At 39.7% G+C, this 12657-nt stretch overlaps 1 protein-coding gene across 1 annotated transcript in view; it reads right to left on the reverse strand.

Annotated features, from left to right (window-relative positions):
• Positions 1 to 12657, reverse strand: part of LOC150089170 (uncharacterized) — a 437035-nt gene that overhangs the window by 265128 nt on the left and 159250 nt on the right. The window contains exon 4 of the mRNA XM_090389629.1: positions 385 to 501. Coding sequence (XP_090245755.1) covers positions 385 to 501 — 117 coding nt within the window. The remainder of the gene's footprint in view (positions 1 to 384; positions 502 to 12657) is intronic.

Below are 12657 nucleotides of genomic sequence, written 5' to 3' on the forward strand. Positions count from 1 at the left end.
CGAGATGGTCCTGAATTATATCCATAATCAGAGATTCCAAGATCCTTCCCAACACTAAAGTCAAACAAACTGGCTTATGGGTGCCCTTCACATCTTTCGCACCTCCTTTATGGACTGAGAAAACGCGAGATTGGGAAAAACACCATTGTGTTCAATGGAAATTGCTCTTTAGGTGTGCCATGATGTGCAAAGACACAAATGTATGTCTTTTAAATCAAAGCGAATTGGAGTAGCAAAAGTTGGGGGGGGGAGGTGGACCACTGTATATAGGCATAAAGTTGAGTATTAACAACAAATATTAAATACCCTGCAACGCTACTGTTTATGTTAAAACGTATCTATAAATCAAACAAACTTTTCGCTTGCTTTGTTTACTTTGCTTACCTTGTCAGTAACTAGGCGAATTTCCTTGTTACAAGCTCGGACAACTGATTGGAAAGTAACCAGAGTCACTCCACGTGGTTTACTACAAAGAATATGTAGTGGGAGTTGTCCGTTTACCTGAAAATAAAAATATTTCATTCAGTAAAACTTAGAGTTGAACTACGTCTTTTCAAGGAAGGAAAAATATGCAATGTATCTATAATAATTTTGGTTGGAAGTTAGCAATTCATCGCTATCACTAAATGCTAATCTATGGTCTGCTAAAATTGTACAACTGCAACGACTCTTTAGAGAACATTGCGTTAATATTCCCGTTCTTTATCAAATTGAATTTGCAATATACCATATACACTGTGTTAACACTTTATTAGGTACACCTTTTGGGGCGCCTCCGTTTCCAGGTGGGAAGGAGCAGCAGTGCGTAGCACACGCTTCTTGATTAGACCGGGGTTCGAGCCCGTCACCACCAAATACGGGATGTGGCAGGGTCAGGCAATGACCACCGCATATCCCGGAGCAATATGGCCTTAGTTGCTAATGCTCCTAAAAACCAAATAACAAACAACAACATAGGTACACCTACCTAGTAGGTTTTGAGCTTCCTTTAGCCTTCAAAACATCCGGAATTCATCTAGGCATGGATTGAACAACATGCTGAAAAAGTTGTGCAGGAATGGAGTACCATGTAAATATGAGTGTGTCACTCAGTTCCCTGAATTTCAACGGAGGTGTAGGCCTGCAGCGAACCGCCTTTTCCAGCTCATCCCAAAGATGTTCAATAGGATTGAGACGCGCGGACTGAGCCGGCCAAAGCAGCAAATAAAAGTCATTGTCATGTTCCTGGAACCATTCCATAGTGATTCGGGCTTTGTGCACCGGCGCATTATCCTGCTGGAAGTAACCATCTGACTGAGTATAAACTGTCAACATGAACGGATACACTTGGTCAGCAACGATGTTTAGGTACGATGTGGCATTCGGACGTGAATATATGGGTACCAATGGACCCAACGTGTGCAAAGAAAACATTCTTCACACCATAACACTGCCCCCACCATCTTGCACAGTAGTCGTCAGACATGACGGGTCCATGAATTCATGTTGTTTTCGGCAAATTCTGAGCCTTCCATCAACATGATGCACCGGGAACTTCGACTCGTCAGACCAAGCAACTGTTTTCCAATCCTCGATAGTCCAGTGCTGACGTTGTTGTGCCCACAGGAGGCGTGATCTCTTGTTCTTCGTTGATAACAAAGGTACGCGATGTGACCGTCAGCTCTTGTAGCCCACCATTCGCGACAAAGTGCGACAAGTGGTCCGTTGCGATATTTTGTTCTGCGCACCAAGGTTGTATTCTGACGTTATGTGCGACATTATGGCTCGTCTGTTTGCTTGTACAATTCTAGCCATCCTCCTCTGACCTCTCTCTCTCATAAAAAAGCTATTTTCTTCCACAGGAGTGCCGTTGAGAGGATTTTTTCTGTTCGTTGCACCATTCTCGATACACCCTTGAATCTGTGGGGCGTGAAAGGTTCAGGAGGACTGCCGTTTCAGAGATGCTTTGTCAGCACGTCTTGCACCTACTACCATGCCACGTTCGGATTCCTTTAGATTACTCATTTTCCTCATTCTTGCTATAGTTTGTACGCTTAACTGATACCAGAAAGGTGGTTCTGCTGCATTTATATCCACAGCTGCTGTCATGTGCCTTGCAACGTTGTGGAACAAACCATTCCTGCGCACAGCAGGGATGTACCTAATAAAGTGGCAGCACAGTTGTATATTTCTGTGTTATTTTGTGTTATACGGTATCCATAATAACTGTCTTTGAGGTTGTCGCAGACATTCTCTCAGATATGCAAGACAAGCTGAGCTTGCTGCCTCGGAGTCTAAAGTGCTGATGGAACTGATATTCGGGTTACACTCAAGTCAAGGGGACCCAATTTTGGCAAAGTCCAGACGGTCTGTGACAGCCATATATATAAAAGTGACACAAATGAGGGGCTTGACAAAGAAGCGTGGATGGACCACATCAGCAGTTCCCCCTAGCATATATCATGAGTCTCAAGTCAGGGAGTTTGAGTGGGATCAATTAGTTGACAATGAGATGGAGTCTGTTCTTATCACTAAAGAAGCACTAATACAGAGTATTAACTCCTTCAGGCCAACTAACACAGCTGGAGTTGATGGAGTCCCCCACTTCATGGTAAAGAGTCTCAGCCCTTACCTAATTGAACCACTCCAAGCAATTTATAGCTCTATCCTTGCTTGCCGAGTTTTTCCTGAGAACTGGAATAAGTATGCTGTAATTCCAATGCCGAAAATTACAAAGCCTAACCAGATGGAGCACTATAGGCCAATATCTACTGTATCTACCCTGTTAAAAGTACTACCCTGTTAAAAGTAAATATCTACTGTTAAAAGTACCTGTTAAAAGTACTGGAGAAAGCTCTATTGCCAAAGTTGTCGAATCAGATACTGGCTGGGCAGCCTCAACGAATTCATTATTCAATAACTGCAAGATCTACTATTACTAACCTCCTCACAGTTCAAGCCGCAATACTAAATGCTTTTCAAGCCAGAAAGGAAATTGCAATAATTTATGCCGATATAAAAGCAGCCTTCGATAGATGGATGTACATGCCTTACTTCATCTGCTCTAACACGCCTTCCAAATAAAAGGAAATTTGCTGAAGTTCCTACAGGCCCTACTTACTTGTCGGTTCATTTTTTACCGCACAGATAGTCAGATCCTCCAACGTCAACTCCATGCACATGCAGGAGTTCCACAGGGTGGAGTCTTATCTGGATTCCTCTTTACCGCCATTATGATCCCGTTCTGCAAAGGTAGAGATGATGTATGCACTTATGCAGACGATATGATATTAAGATCGTAACACCCATCCAACCGTCCATGACCAATAGGGAATTATGTGGCCAGATTAATTATAAGCTTCTGAACTTATTCGTGTACTTAGACAAATTTGGCTTGGCCCTAAATCCACAGAAGACTGTAATCATGGTGTACTCGCTCAAAAAATCGCCTACGCTCTTAGGCGATTTTTTGAAACTTAATGGCACCCGAAACTTAATGGCAAACCTATCTCAGTTGTTGAGACGCATAGAGATCTGGGAGTAACTTTTGATACTAAACTTACGTTCAAGTCTCATATTGACCTGGTTGTAAAGAAAATGAGCTACTTACGTCGGGCAACAAAACAGCACCTCTTGCACGTGAAACAGACTACAACAACCGCACGATATTTAAGAACCACAGTGTATTCGGCCATTTTGTATGGCGCAGAATTGTGGGCGTCAGCCACCCCTACTCACATTAGAAGAATATATGCGAGTGAATTCTGGCTGCTTGAAGTGGGCAAACCATAAGCACCATCTCCCTCAACAGTTAAGAATCATGCAGCTCTCTGAGCAGCTTAAACTGCAGCGTTTACCAGACATCATTGCCTGGAAACGATTAATAACTACAATCAAAATGATGACTGGCACGATATCATCACCATACTTCTGGCGGCTTTGTGAGTGGCACATCCCGCCATCTGCATTAAGAGGTACAAAATCCTTGAGAATGAAGACCAACAGACTGAAGATGGCCGACAGGTTTATACCCGCCAGTGCGTTAGAATCAATTCAGTCTCTAACACATATCGGAATTGACCTACTAAGGCTCATAGAAGATACGAAATATAGGAAACAAACAGCAGTGTGGTTCGCTGAGGCTACTGTTGCCTAGTAGTTGTGTGAATTTCTATCAAGAACTGTCTGTACGCAATTGAATAATGTATATCTCGCACAAGTTGATTCAGTGGATGTGATGTTAAGATGAAATTGTATTACAATTTCCAGGGCTCTAGACAGAAATGCAGTGATGAGTAATGCAATTTATATTTCATCTGTTCGTGTATATTTAACCTTTCTTGTATATTTTAAACATTCCTTTATTCACATTTAATGATAATCCCCTGGCATTTTCTGCCGTGAAGGGAATTTGTCTCTTACCAATGTACACTTATATTTTAATTTTGGTAGGACAAATAAAGATTTATTTATTTATTTATCCTCTGCTTGCGCTTTCACGATGGTGGGACTGTTAGTAATCCTGGTTATAACTCCCATGCTCAAGTACACTGTTGGTGATCGCTCAGGTGTGAACCAACGTAAGCAGGGGTTGAGGTGTGGCGCCCACACCATACGGAGGAATGCCGCCGTAATACAAGGTGGTAGAATTTCCTTTCCGTTCCCCTAAGATGCTCCTGCAGAAGAGCCTGTGGGCATTGACGAATCTGGTCGGTGTATTTTTTGTGAGAAGCTTCAAACGTATATTTTTTGTTTTGACACTTGGTTCTCTTTGAAACCAGTATTTTCTCATTTCTTCAGAAATATTTGTCCGTAATCATTTACTGAAATTTACTAAGATATTTGCATAATTGGAATTGGTGTCTTGTGACATTTAAGTTCTGTATTTTAATTTTAAATTTCTACTTGTTCATGTGTTTCTTCACTGCCGTTGAATTGATGCGTTAATTTTTTCTGTATCATCTTGATTTATTTCAGATTTATGGCTGACCACATTTTTACTAAACCTGAAGCCGAATAATTTCTGTTTCTTACGGTAGCTTCTTCCCTTTGTTATTAAGTTAGAAAGCAGAATAAATTAACGTACATATATATATAAAATTATATTTATTAATTTTAGCTATTTTTTTAAATAGATAAGATTACGAAAGATTAATAAATTAGATTTGGAATATATAGATAGATGAGATAAATTAGAATAGAACGATAAGTAGATAAAAGGTAATTTAAATTAGAACGATATATATTTTACACACAATTATTCATGACCGGCATTAACGAAAAAATATTCAAATAAAATATGCACTGTTATGTTTTGAAGCTAATAAATAAATAATGGTATTCTTAGTAATAATTAAAAACATAAACTGGGATGCCACGATAATTTCTACATACTAGATAAGAACAATTTCTAGATAATTTTTAGCGCTGTGAAAATTATTTTCCTAACTAGCTGGCCAATTACCATTGCTAATTTCCCAATAATTACCACTGGTCCGAAAATGTGTAAACCACTGTTTACTGACATAGCGAACGCAGGCCGTGTGTACACGTTAGACAGGGTCAGTTGATAATGTGCTGGAAGCATAGTACAGCATTTCACGAGGAATGGTAGCCAACCTTGTCATCCAGAGGTTTTGCATTGATAAACCATGTACTTAAGATATTCCGCTAACCCAGAAATTACAAGGATTAAGGTCCAGATAGCAAGGTTTCCGACATTGGCAAAATGGCTAGAAATGATGTGGCTTGGAGCAACTGCCTCATCCACTGAGCACTGTGCGGTTGAGCTGCATCCTGCATAAAAACATTTGTGTTCAAATATCCAGTGTGTGTGTGTGTCTCTCTCTCTCTCTCTCTCTCTCTCTCTCTCTCTCTCTCTCTCTCTCTCCCTCCCTCCCGTGAAGGAATCATACAGTGTCGTTGTAACTGTCAATGGGTGAAAGTTACTCTGCTTTTGGGACTACAGTAGATATGTTGGGGGTTCAAACACATTTACATAAAGTCTAAATGGTTTTAAACTCAATTGCATAATACCTGGAGGGATTTAAACTCAATTGCATACTATACTCCAAGTACAGGTGTGAAAGTGATAGTTAGTTCTCATTTCTCTACCTAGATGGCGCCACTTGCTTACCGAGTTTTTTTAGTTCGTAATTTTGTCCCTAGATGGCACTACATATATTTCTCTCTTTTAATTTTTTATCATACCTGAGTCTTTTCTTGTGTGTATGTAAACTTTTTGAAAATACATTTTATTACAGTATATCTTCTTAAGTTGTGTGTAAACCTTTTTATTGACACATTTCCTAATATCCAAAACTCAAAACACCAAAGAAAATTTCAGCCTTTGATAAAAAGAAAATACATTTTCAATTAGACATACATGTATTTATTCTATCAACAAATGAAAAAAATTTCCGACGTACATGTACACCTTCAATCAACATCTTTTAATTTTTTATCATACCTGAGTCTTTTCTTGTGTGTATGTAAACCTTTTTGAAAATACATTTTATTACAGTATATCTTCTTAAGTTGTGTGTAAACCTTTTTATTGACACATTTCCTAATATCCAAAACTCAAACACCAAAGAAAATTTCAGCCTTTGATAAAAAGAAAATACATTTTCAATTCCACCCAACTGTATAATTCCAGAAGAATAACACGCATTCTTGTAGGAATATTTGTGTTAATTGTGTAATGTCCCAGCATGATGACTTCCTCCATCACTTTTTATTTACTGAAGCGATAAACATATCAAATAATGTCATCGGAATATTTGTGTTAATTGTGTAATGTCGCAGTATGAGACACTTTTTATTTTTAAAAGTGACAAAAAATATTTTCTTTCGCAGTGTCTTCTCATAGATTTAAACCTTTATTGATCCTTTGATAAAAAGAAAACTCATTGTCTTGTCATAGTGTTTATTAACTAAGCCACCTGAGTCTTTTTTTCTTGTGTGTGAGTAAAACTTTTATAGGTTCGTTTCCTTAGAGATTCAATATGAAGATACATTTTTTTTAATTAGAGCCTTTTTATTATTATTGTAACTCTTTATTATTGTCTTAACTTATGTGTGTTAACCCTTTTATTGACTCGTTTCCTAAAATCAAAAACTCAAACACCAAAGAAAACTTCTGCTTTTTAATGAACAATTTTTAAAAAGGTACATCTATGAACAAACAGTAACATTTTCAGATGTGTGGAAACAGTCCATACTCCTATCTTCACGCTGCGGCTCCGAGATAATAATAATCACTATCAGGATGATGACAAACCATTTAATTGACAATTTTCCTAAAATCAAAAAACTCAAACATCAAAGAAAATTTCTGCTTTTTAATGACCATTTTTAAAAAGGTACATCTTTGAACAAAACAGTAACATTTCGAGAACACAAGCAATCAAAAGACACAGTTCAATGAAATGGGAATAAATGAGCATAACGTTCAATATAACGCTTCCTTAACTCTGATATCATTCCTAGTACTGCCTGCAGAATATTATAAGGATTAATTTCTGGTTCTTTCTGCTGCAAAGTACATCTAGCCGTAAAGTCTGTTACAACGTTATACGGAATCAGATGTCGAACCATATACTCGTAGGCTTCTTGAAATGTGATATCACTGGTGGTGGTGAACTGTCGACGCAGTCGTAAACATTCGCGAGCTGTGTGTAGTACTTCCATCACTGATTCTTGCATCAGCGTGAATAGTTTAGCTTCGTTCCCAAGCACAGATACAAAATCGTCAACATAGAGTATTTTTTGTGAAAGAGACTCACATTCATCCAAGTCGAGATTAAAATCACACAGCTCACCATTGGTAATTGTAGCACGACCAGCATCTGTCTCAATCTCCAAGCCATCTGTAAATGTAATAGTTTCATGTGCACGACCCCGAACTAATAGTAATACTTCAGGCCATTTTAACGCTATCTTACTCCACTGATCTACCGTTAGTTTTAGATAACTCGAAGCGCATTCCAAAACGATCGATACTTCGAAATCAAGCAGGAGAACTCGTAGAATAGTGCGTGAACTGAGGCGACGAAAAAACACATAGTTCTTCTTTGGAGCGGTACTCATCTTAGCAGTTGCTGAAAAATGGCAAATGTAACGTATAACAGTCATATATAAAGCAGTCCCAACCCAGATATGTGACTAATAATATTACTCAAGAAGAAGTGTGTCATCGGAAATTGCCCAATAAAACAACCTTCAACCCAGATATGGACTAAGAATATTACTCAAGAAGAAGTGTGTCATTGGAAATTATCTAATTAGGAGCTCTTACAGAATGACAAACTATTTTCCTTTTGACCTTAAAACCCACTTACAGGATGTCTGTAGTATTTCCGAACAAGTTTCGTTTTGACGAAATAGTAGGATCAATGACTGAGAATGTCATAAAGCTACTGGAGAGCCTTTAAAAGCGACCACAGTCACAGAATCGTTACCGAAAAAAAAAAAAATGGACATGTGTGATGATAGTTCACTGGAGTGTGAAGCTGTCCGTCTTGCAGAAGTTATTGAAGCTGAAATATTGTATACGAATACTGTACTGTATACTGAGGTGAGTGACTTTCCTCCTATATTATCCCTCTTTATTTTTAAACGTGATAAAAATGCAGTTTTATAACAATGCTTAATATTCATTTTCAGAATGCAGAATTCTTTTCATTGTCTCCTCGTGTCGAGGGGAGGGCAGGAGGATCAAACGAAGGACCTGTAAGTCTTATTCAGAATCTCATATGCAGAATTACAATCCGAATTCCAAAAACGTTAAGTATTTTTTTTTTTTTTTTTCATTTCTTTTCAGATTCAAATTGGTGGTGGTGACGAAACATACGAACGATTCTACGAAATCAGTGAAGGGCCAGAGAAGTATTCCTCTAAATATAAAACTATGTATAAAACGTACAAGTGCAAATACCGAGACTTACATTTGCTTGCAGGGGAACAATTTTTTCTTTTGTTCAAACAAATGTTTAAACTAATTATAGGACAAGTAAACAAGGGAGGAGAATTTAGCCATGTTCGTTTATGTGTAAACGCCGACTCCCTAAAAACACCGATTAATCTTCCATTTATGAAGATATCAGAACTGACAATAGATAGAATTATGGATGCGTTTTTCAGTGTAGATCAGTCGCGAAGTGGCTTTCTGATAACAGACTCTCTCACAATCGATCTGGTTCTTATAAACATATCAAATAAAGGTGGTGCTGGGCCTCTTTCCTGTACCGTTCAACGTGAAACATGACAAATGGCAGTGTAAGCTACTCCATACATCGTTAACTAGGCGGTATGGTTTCACATTTAAGAAGCGCATAGTTGGAGAGGACACCCGTACATCCCCATATGGATACTTCCGTGAAAAACACAATCAAAAATGATTCGTCGGTTATAACACTGTCACTATGTGTTCGTTTATCCACCCCTTCACATGTGTCGCGGCCGGTGGTACTCAAAGCGGTAAAACAACCTTCATTCTGTCCCTTATTAAAAACAGCAAACAGTTAATTTCACCCCCTCCGGAGAGAATAATTTACTGCTACTCTGAAGAGCAGGATCGGTTCTTACAGTTTCCGCAGGTTGAATTCGTAAAAGGCTTGAAACTGCCCGAAGTCGATAGACATGTCAGAAATCTAATCATAATCGACGATCTCCTACACGCTGCAAAAGACAGTTCCGAAATCGCTGAAATATTCATTAAAGGAAGCCATCACAGGAATACAAGTATCTGTCTTCTCTCCCAAAATTTGTTCTGTCAGGGTAGTCAATATCGGACCATCAGTCTTAACTCACACTATTTAATCGTTTTTAAAAATCCCAGAGATTCCCGACAAATATCTCACCTAGCCTCGCAAGTATTTCCAGGGCGTTCGAGTGTTCTAGTCGATATTTATAAGGAGGCCACAGAAAAACCGTTCTCGTATTTATTACTGGACTTTCGACAAGATACACCAGAACAATTACGTCTGCGCTCGTGCATATTACCGGAGGACGGCCCGTCAATTACATATGTACCTTCATGGCTAAAAGACTCCGAAAACATAGTGACTTCATCAGGTTTTTGTCTGGTGCCAGCCCCAAGCAAGCAAATACAATTTTGAGACAGGCATCGCACTCTCAGGTCACGGTTTTGTGCGAACTGTGTAAGAATTTACTAAGAGGTAACATACCAATCACTCCACAAGAACGTCGTAGACTGCAGCGCAAAAAGAAGCTGTTACGTGTTCTAGTGGATAAAACAGTCCCCTTCACAAGGCGACGGAGACTTATTACCCAGCAAGGAGGTGCACTGTTTCCCTTACTGGGCAGTCTGATAATTCCACTGATAACATCGCTAATAAGAAAATGAACGACTCGTTCAAAAAATATTTACTACTGGCACCACCAGAACACCAACGGATGATTTCTCTGGACGAAGAGATGTCCGAAATTCTGAAGAGACAGGACATGTCGATCGAATCCAAGGTGAAGGCCTACCTTCAAACATTGCAGGCTTTTCTGGGACTGAAGAAGAAAAGCGGGCCTCCGGAGGAGGCCCTCGTGCTCCCTCCCGCGGCGGCCGGGGAAAAGCGCGCGCCCAAACGTGCAAGGAAGAAGCCGTCGATTCTGACGTCTCCCCGTCGCTTGAGAGGAAAGAAAATACAGTGGATAAGTATGTGAGTACACAATTTTTTTTTTTTTTTAAATTTGTTTATTTAAGTGATCGATTACATCTAAAGTAGCAATGATATCATTGCCCCACAAATTTTTACAATAACATTCGTTAACAATCTGTCTCATAGTAATACCGCGACATCTATGGGTTAAAAAGAAAACACAATGCAGTCCACAAGCTATAGATTCCCGATGTTGTATTACAGTCTTGTTATGAGTCCACTTGCGACTTTGCCTTTTCAGAAACGCCACAAAATCTTCGGGCGGGGGGCGGGCAAACGTGTCGAAGTAATCGGCTTCTTCTTCTTCTCCGAGGTAAATAGCTATCCAATGGGTTCCTGGTCTGTCGGATGGATCGGTGTTGACGACTAGAAGAAACGGTTTACTAAGAATGTTCGTAGCCAGTTCGTCGCGAGCACATACACTTATGGGGTAATCTTTAACAACACTTTCCAACAAACGTGCTATTTCTTCAGTGTTCATAATCCAGAAGAACCGACCTGTCTTTTGTCAGCGAAACCACGTTCTCGAATTCACTGTACAAGACGCACGTGACGTTTTCAGGCAATGGTGATGAAAATTTCAGTTCGAGACGTACGCTCCCCCGTTTCAGAGCACTAATGTGTGCACCAATGGCGTTTTCGTCCGGCGATAAATCAAAACCGTACAATACATTACCGAGTGGATACTCGGAATATGACAAATCGTTTCCGGTGTCTTCCGTCCATTTATTTAATGAAGAGAAGAGTGACAGATACGATCTCGTATACTGTCCTGTCTTGAAGTCGGGAGTCAGAGGTATTGACGGGTACTGAATGCCATCGGCAGTCACTTGTAAGTAACACAGGTTGAAGTGAGAGAAGTTAAAAGGATTACGAGAGTACGATCCATTGAAACCTTCACTCGACACCAAACCCACAATCACGCGCGATGGAATTTGTCCTAGGAATATATTATCACGTGTGGAATCTACCATTCCTTTGGGAATAGAAAAGTATGTCACGTTCACGCGATTAATAGGGTACACGATCGGGTTCTTCTCTAAAACATTGATGTGTGCTAGTTGAATCTGAGGATTCAATTTCACTTTACGTACGAATAACGTTGCTTCCATAATGTTCAACTTGGCAGTCGACGAATCGTTGGAAAGCAAACAAAATTCGGGGGAACTTCTTACCAGTCGTAAACGGAGGGAGACGTTATTCACTATGTATTTAGATTGGTGACACAGATCGAGTCGAAGTCTTCCTAACATCTCTGCAGTTTTCGATTTTGAGAAGAATTTCAATCGTTGGTACATACCACTGTCGTCCTTCTCGAACATCTGTTTAACATCGGTGTACTGATCTTTGACGTACATCTCAGTTGTCAGTTGCGAATTCTTGGCTTCCCGTCCATAGTTAAGAAGTGTTTCCAGGTATGCACGATAAGGGTACGTATTCGATGATGGGTTAATCAGTTTGTCTTGTACAAAGAGATCGACTTGACTGAATAGAGAGTGAAAGAAATTGTTAACGACTCCTACTTTATCATTTTCTTCCAGATCTTTTCCATCGCTTCTGGTGATTCGCACCTTCAACCGCAAATAACTTTTCCCGAGGTCTAGATACTCTTCCGAAGTCCCCGGAATATAGAATTCGATCGGGCCTACACTATCTACAGATGCCAGAGGAAGGAAAGTAATATACGACGACCGTTCGACACACATATTAGTGGCAGGTTTACTGAAAAGATCCAGCTCAGACATCATAACTTCCATCGAAAATATCGCGACGTCTACGTTTACCACCTCTCTGATTACGCACCTTGTCTTTAATGGCTTGCCCGACTTCTGATACACGATTTAAAAACGAACGTTTAGGTGGAACACCTGATATGACATCATCAACGATATTTCGTCCTGCCGAGAGTACTTGTCGACCGATGAAAGCTGCTGCAGGTTTGAGTATAGGTGTGAGAAAGCGGAATGCAGTTCGGAAAATGCTTCCTAATCCGTGACCTCTC

The sequence above is a fragment of the Mastigoproctus giganteus genome, chromosome 2 (genome assembly GCF_048544385.1).
Source record: "Mastigoproctus giganteus isolate SK-2022 chromosome 2, ASM4854438v1, whole genome shotgun sequence".
NCBI lineage: Eukaryota > Metazoa > Arthropoda > Arachnida > Uropygi > Thelyphonidae > Mastigoproctus > Mastigoproctus giganteus.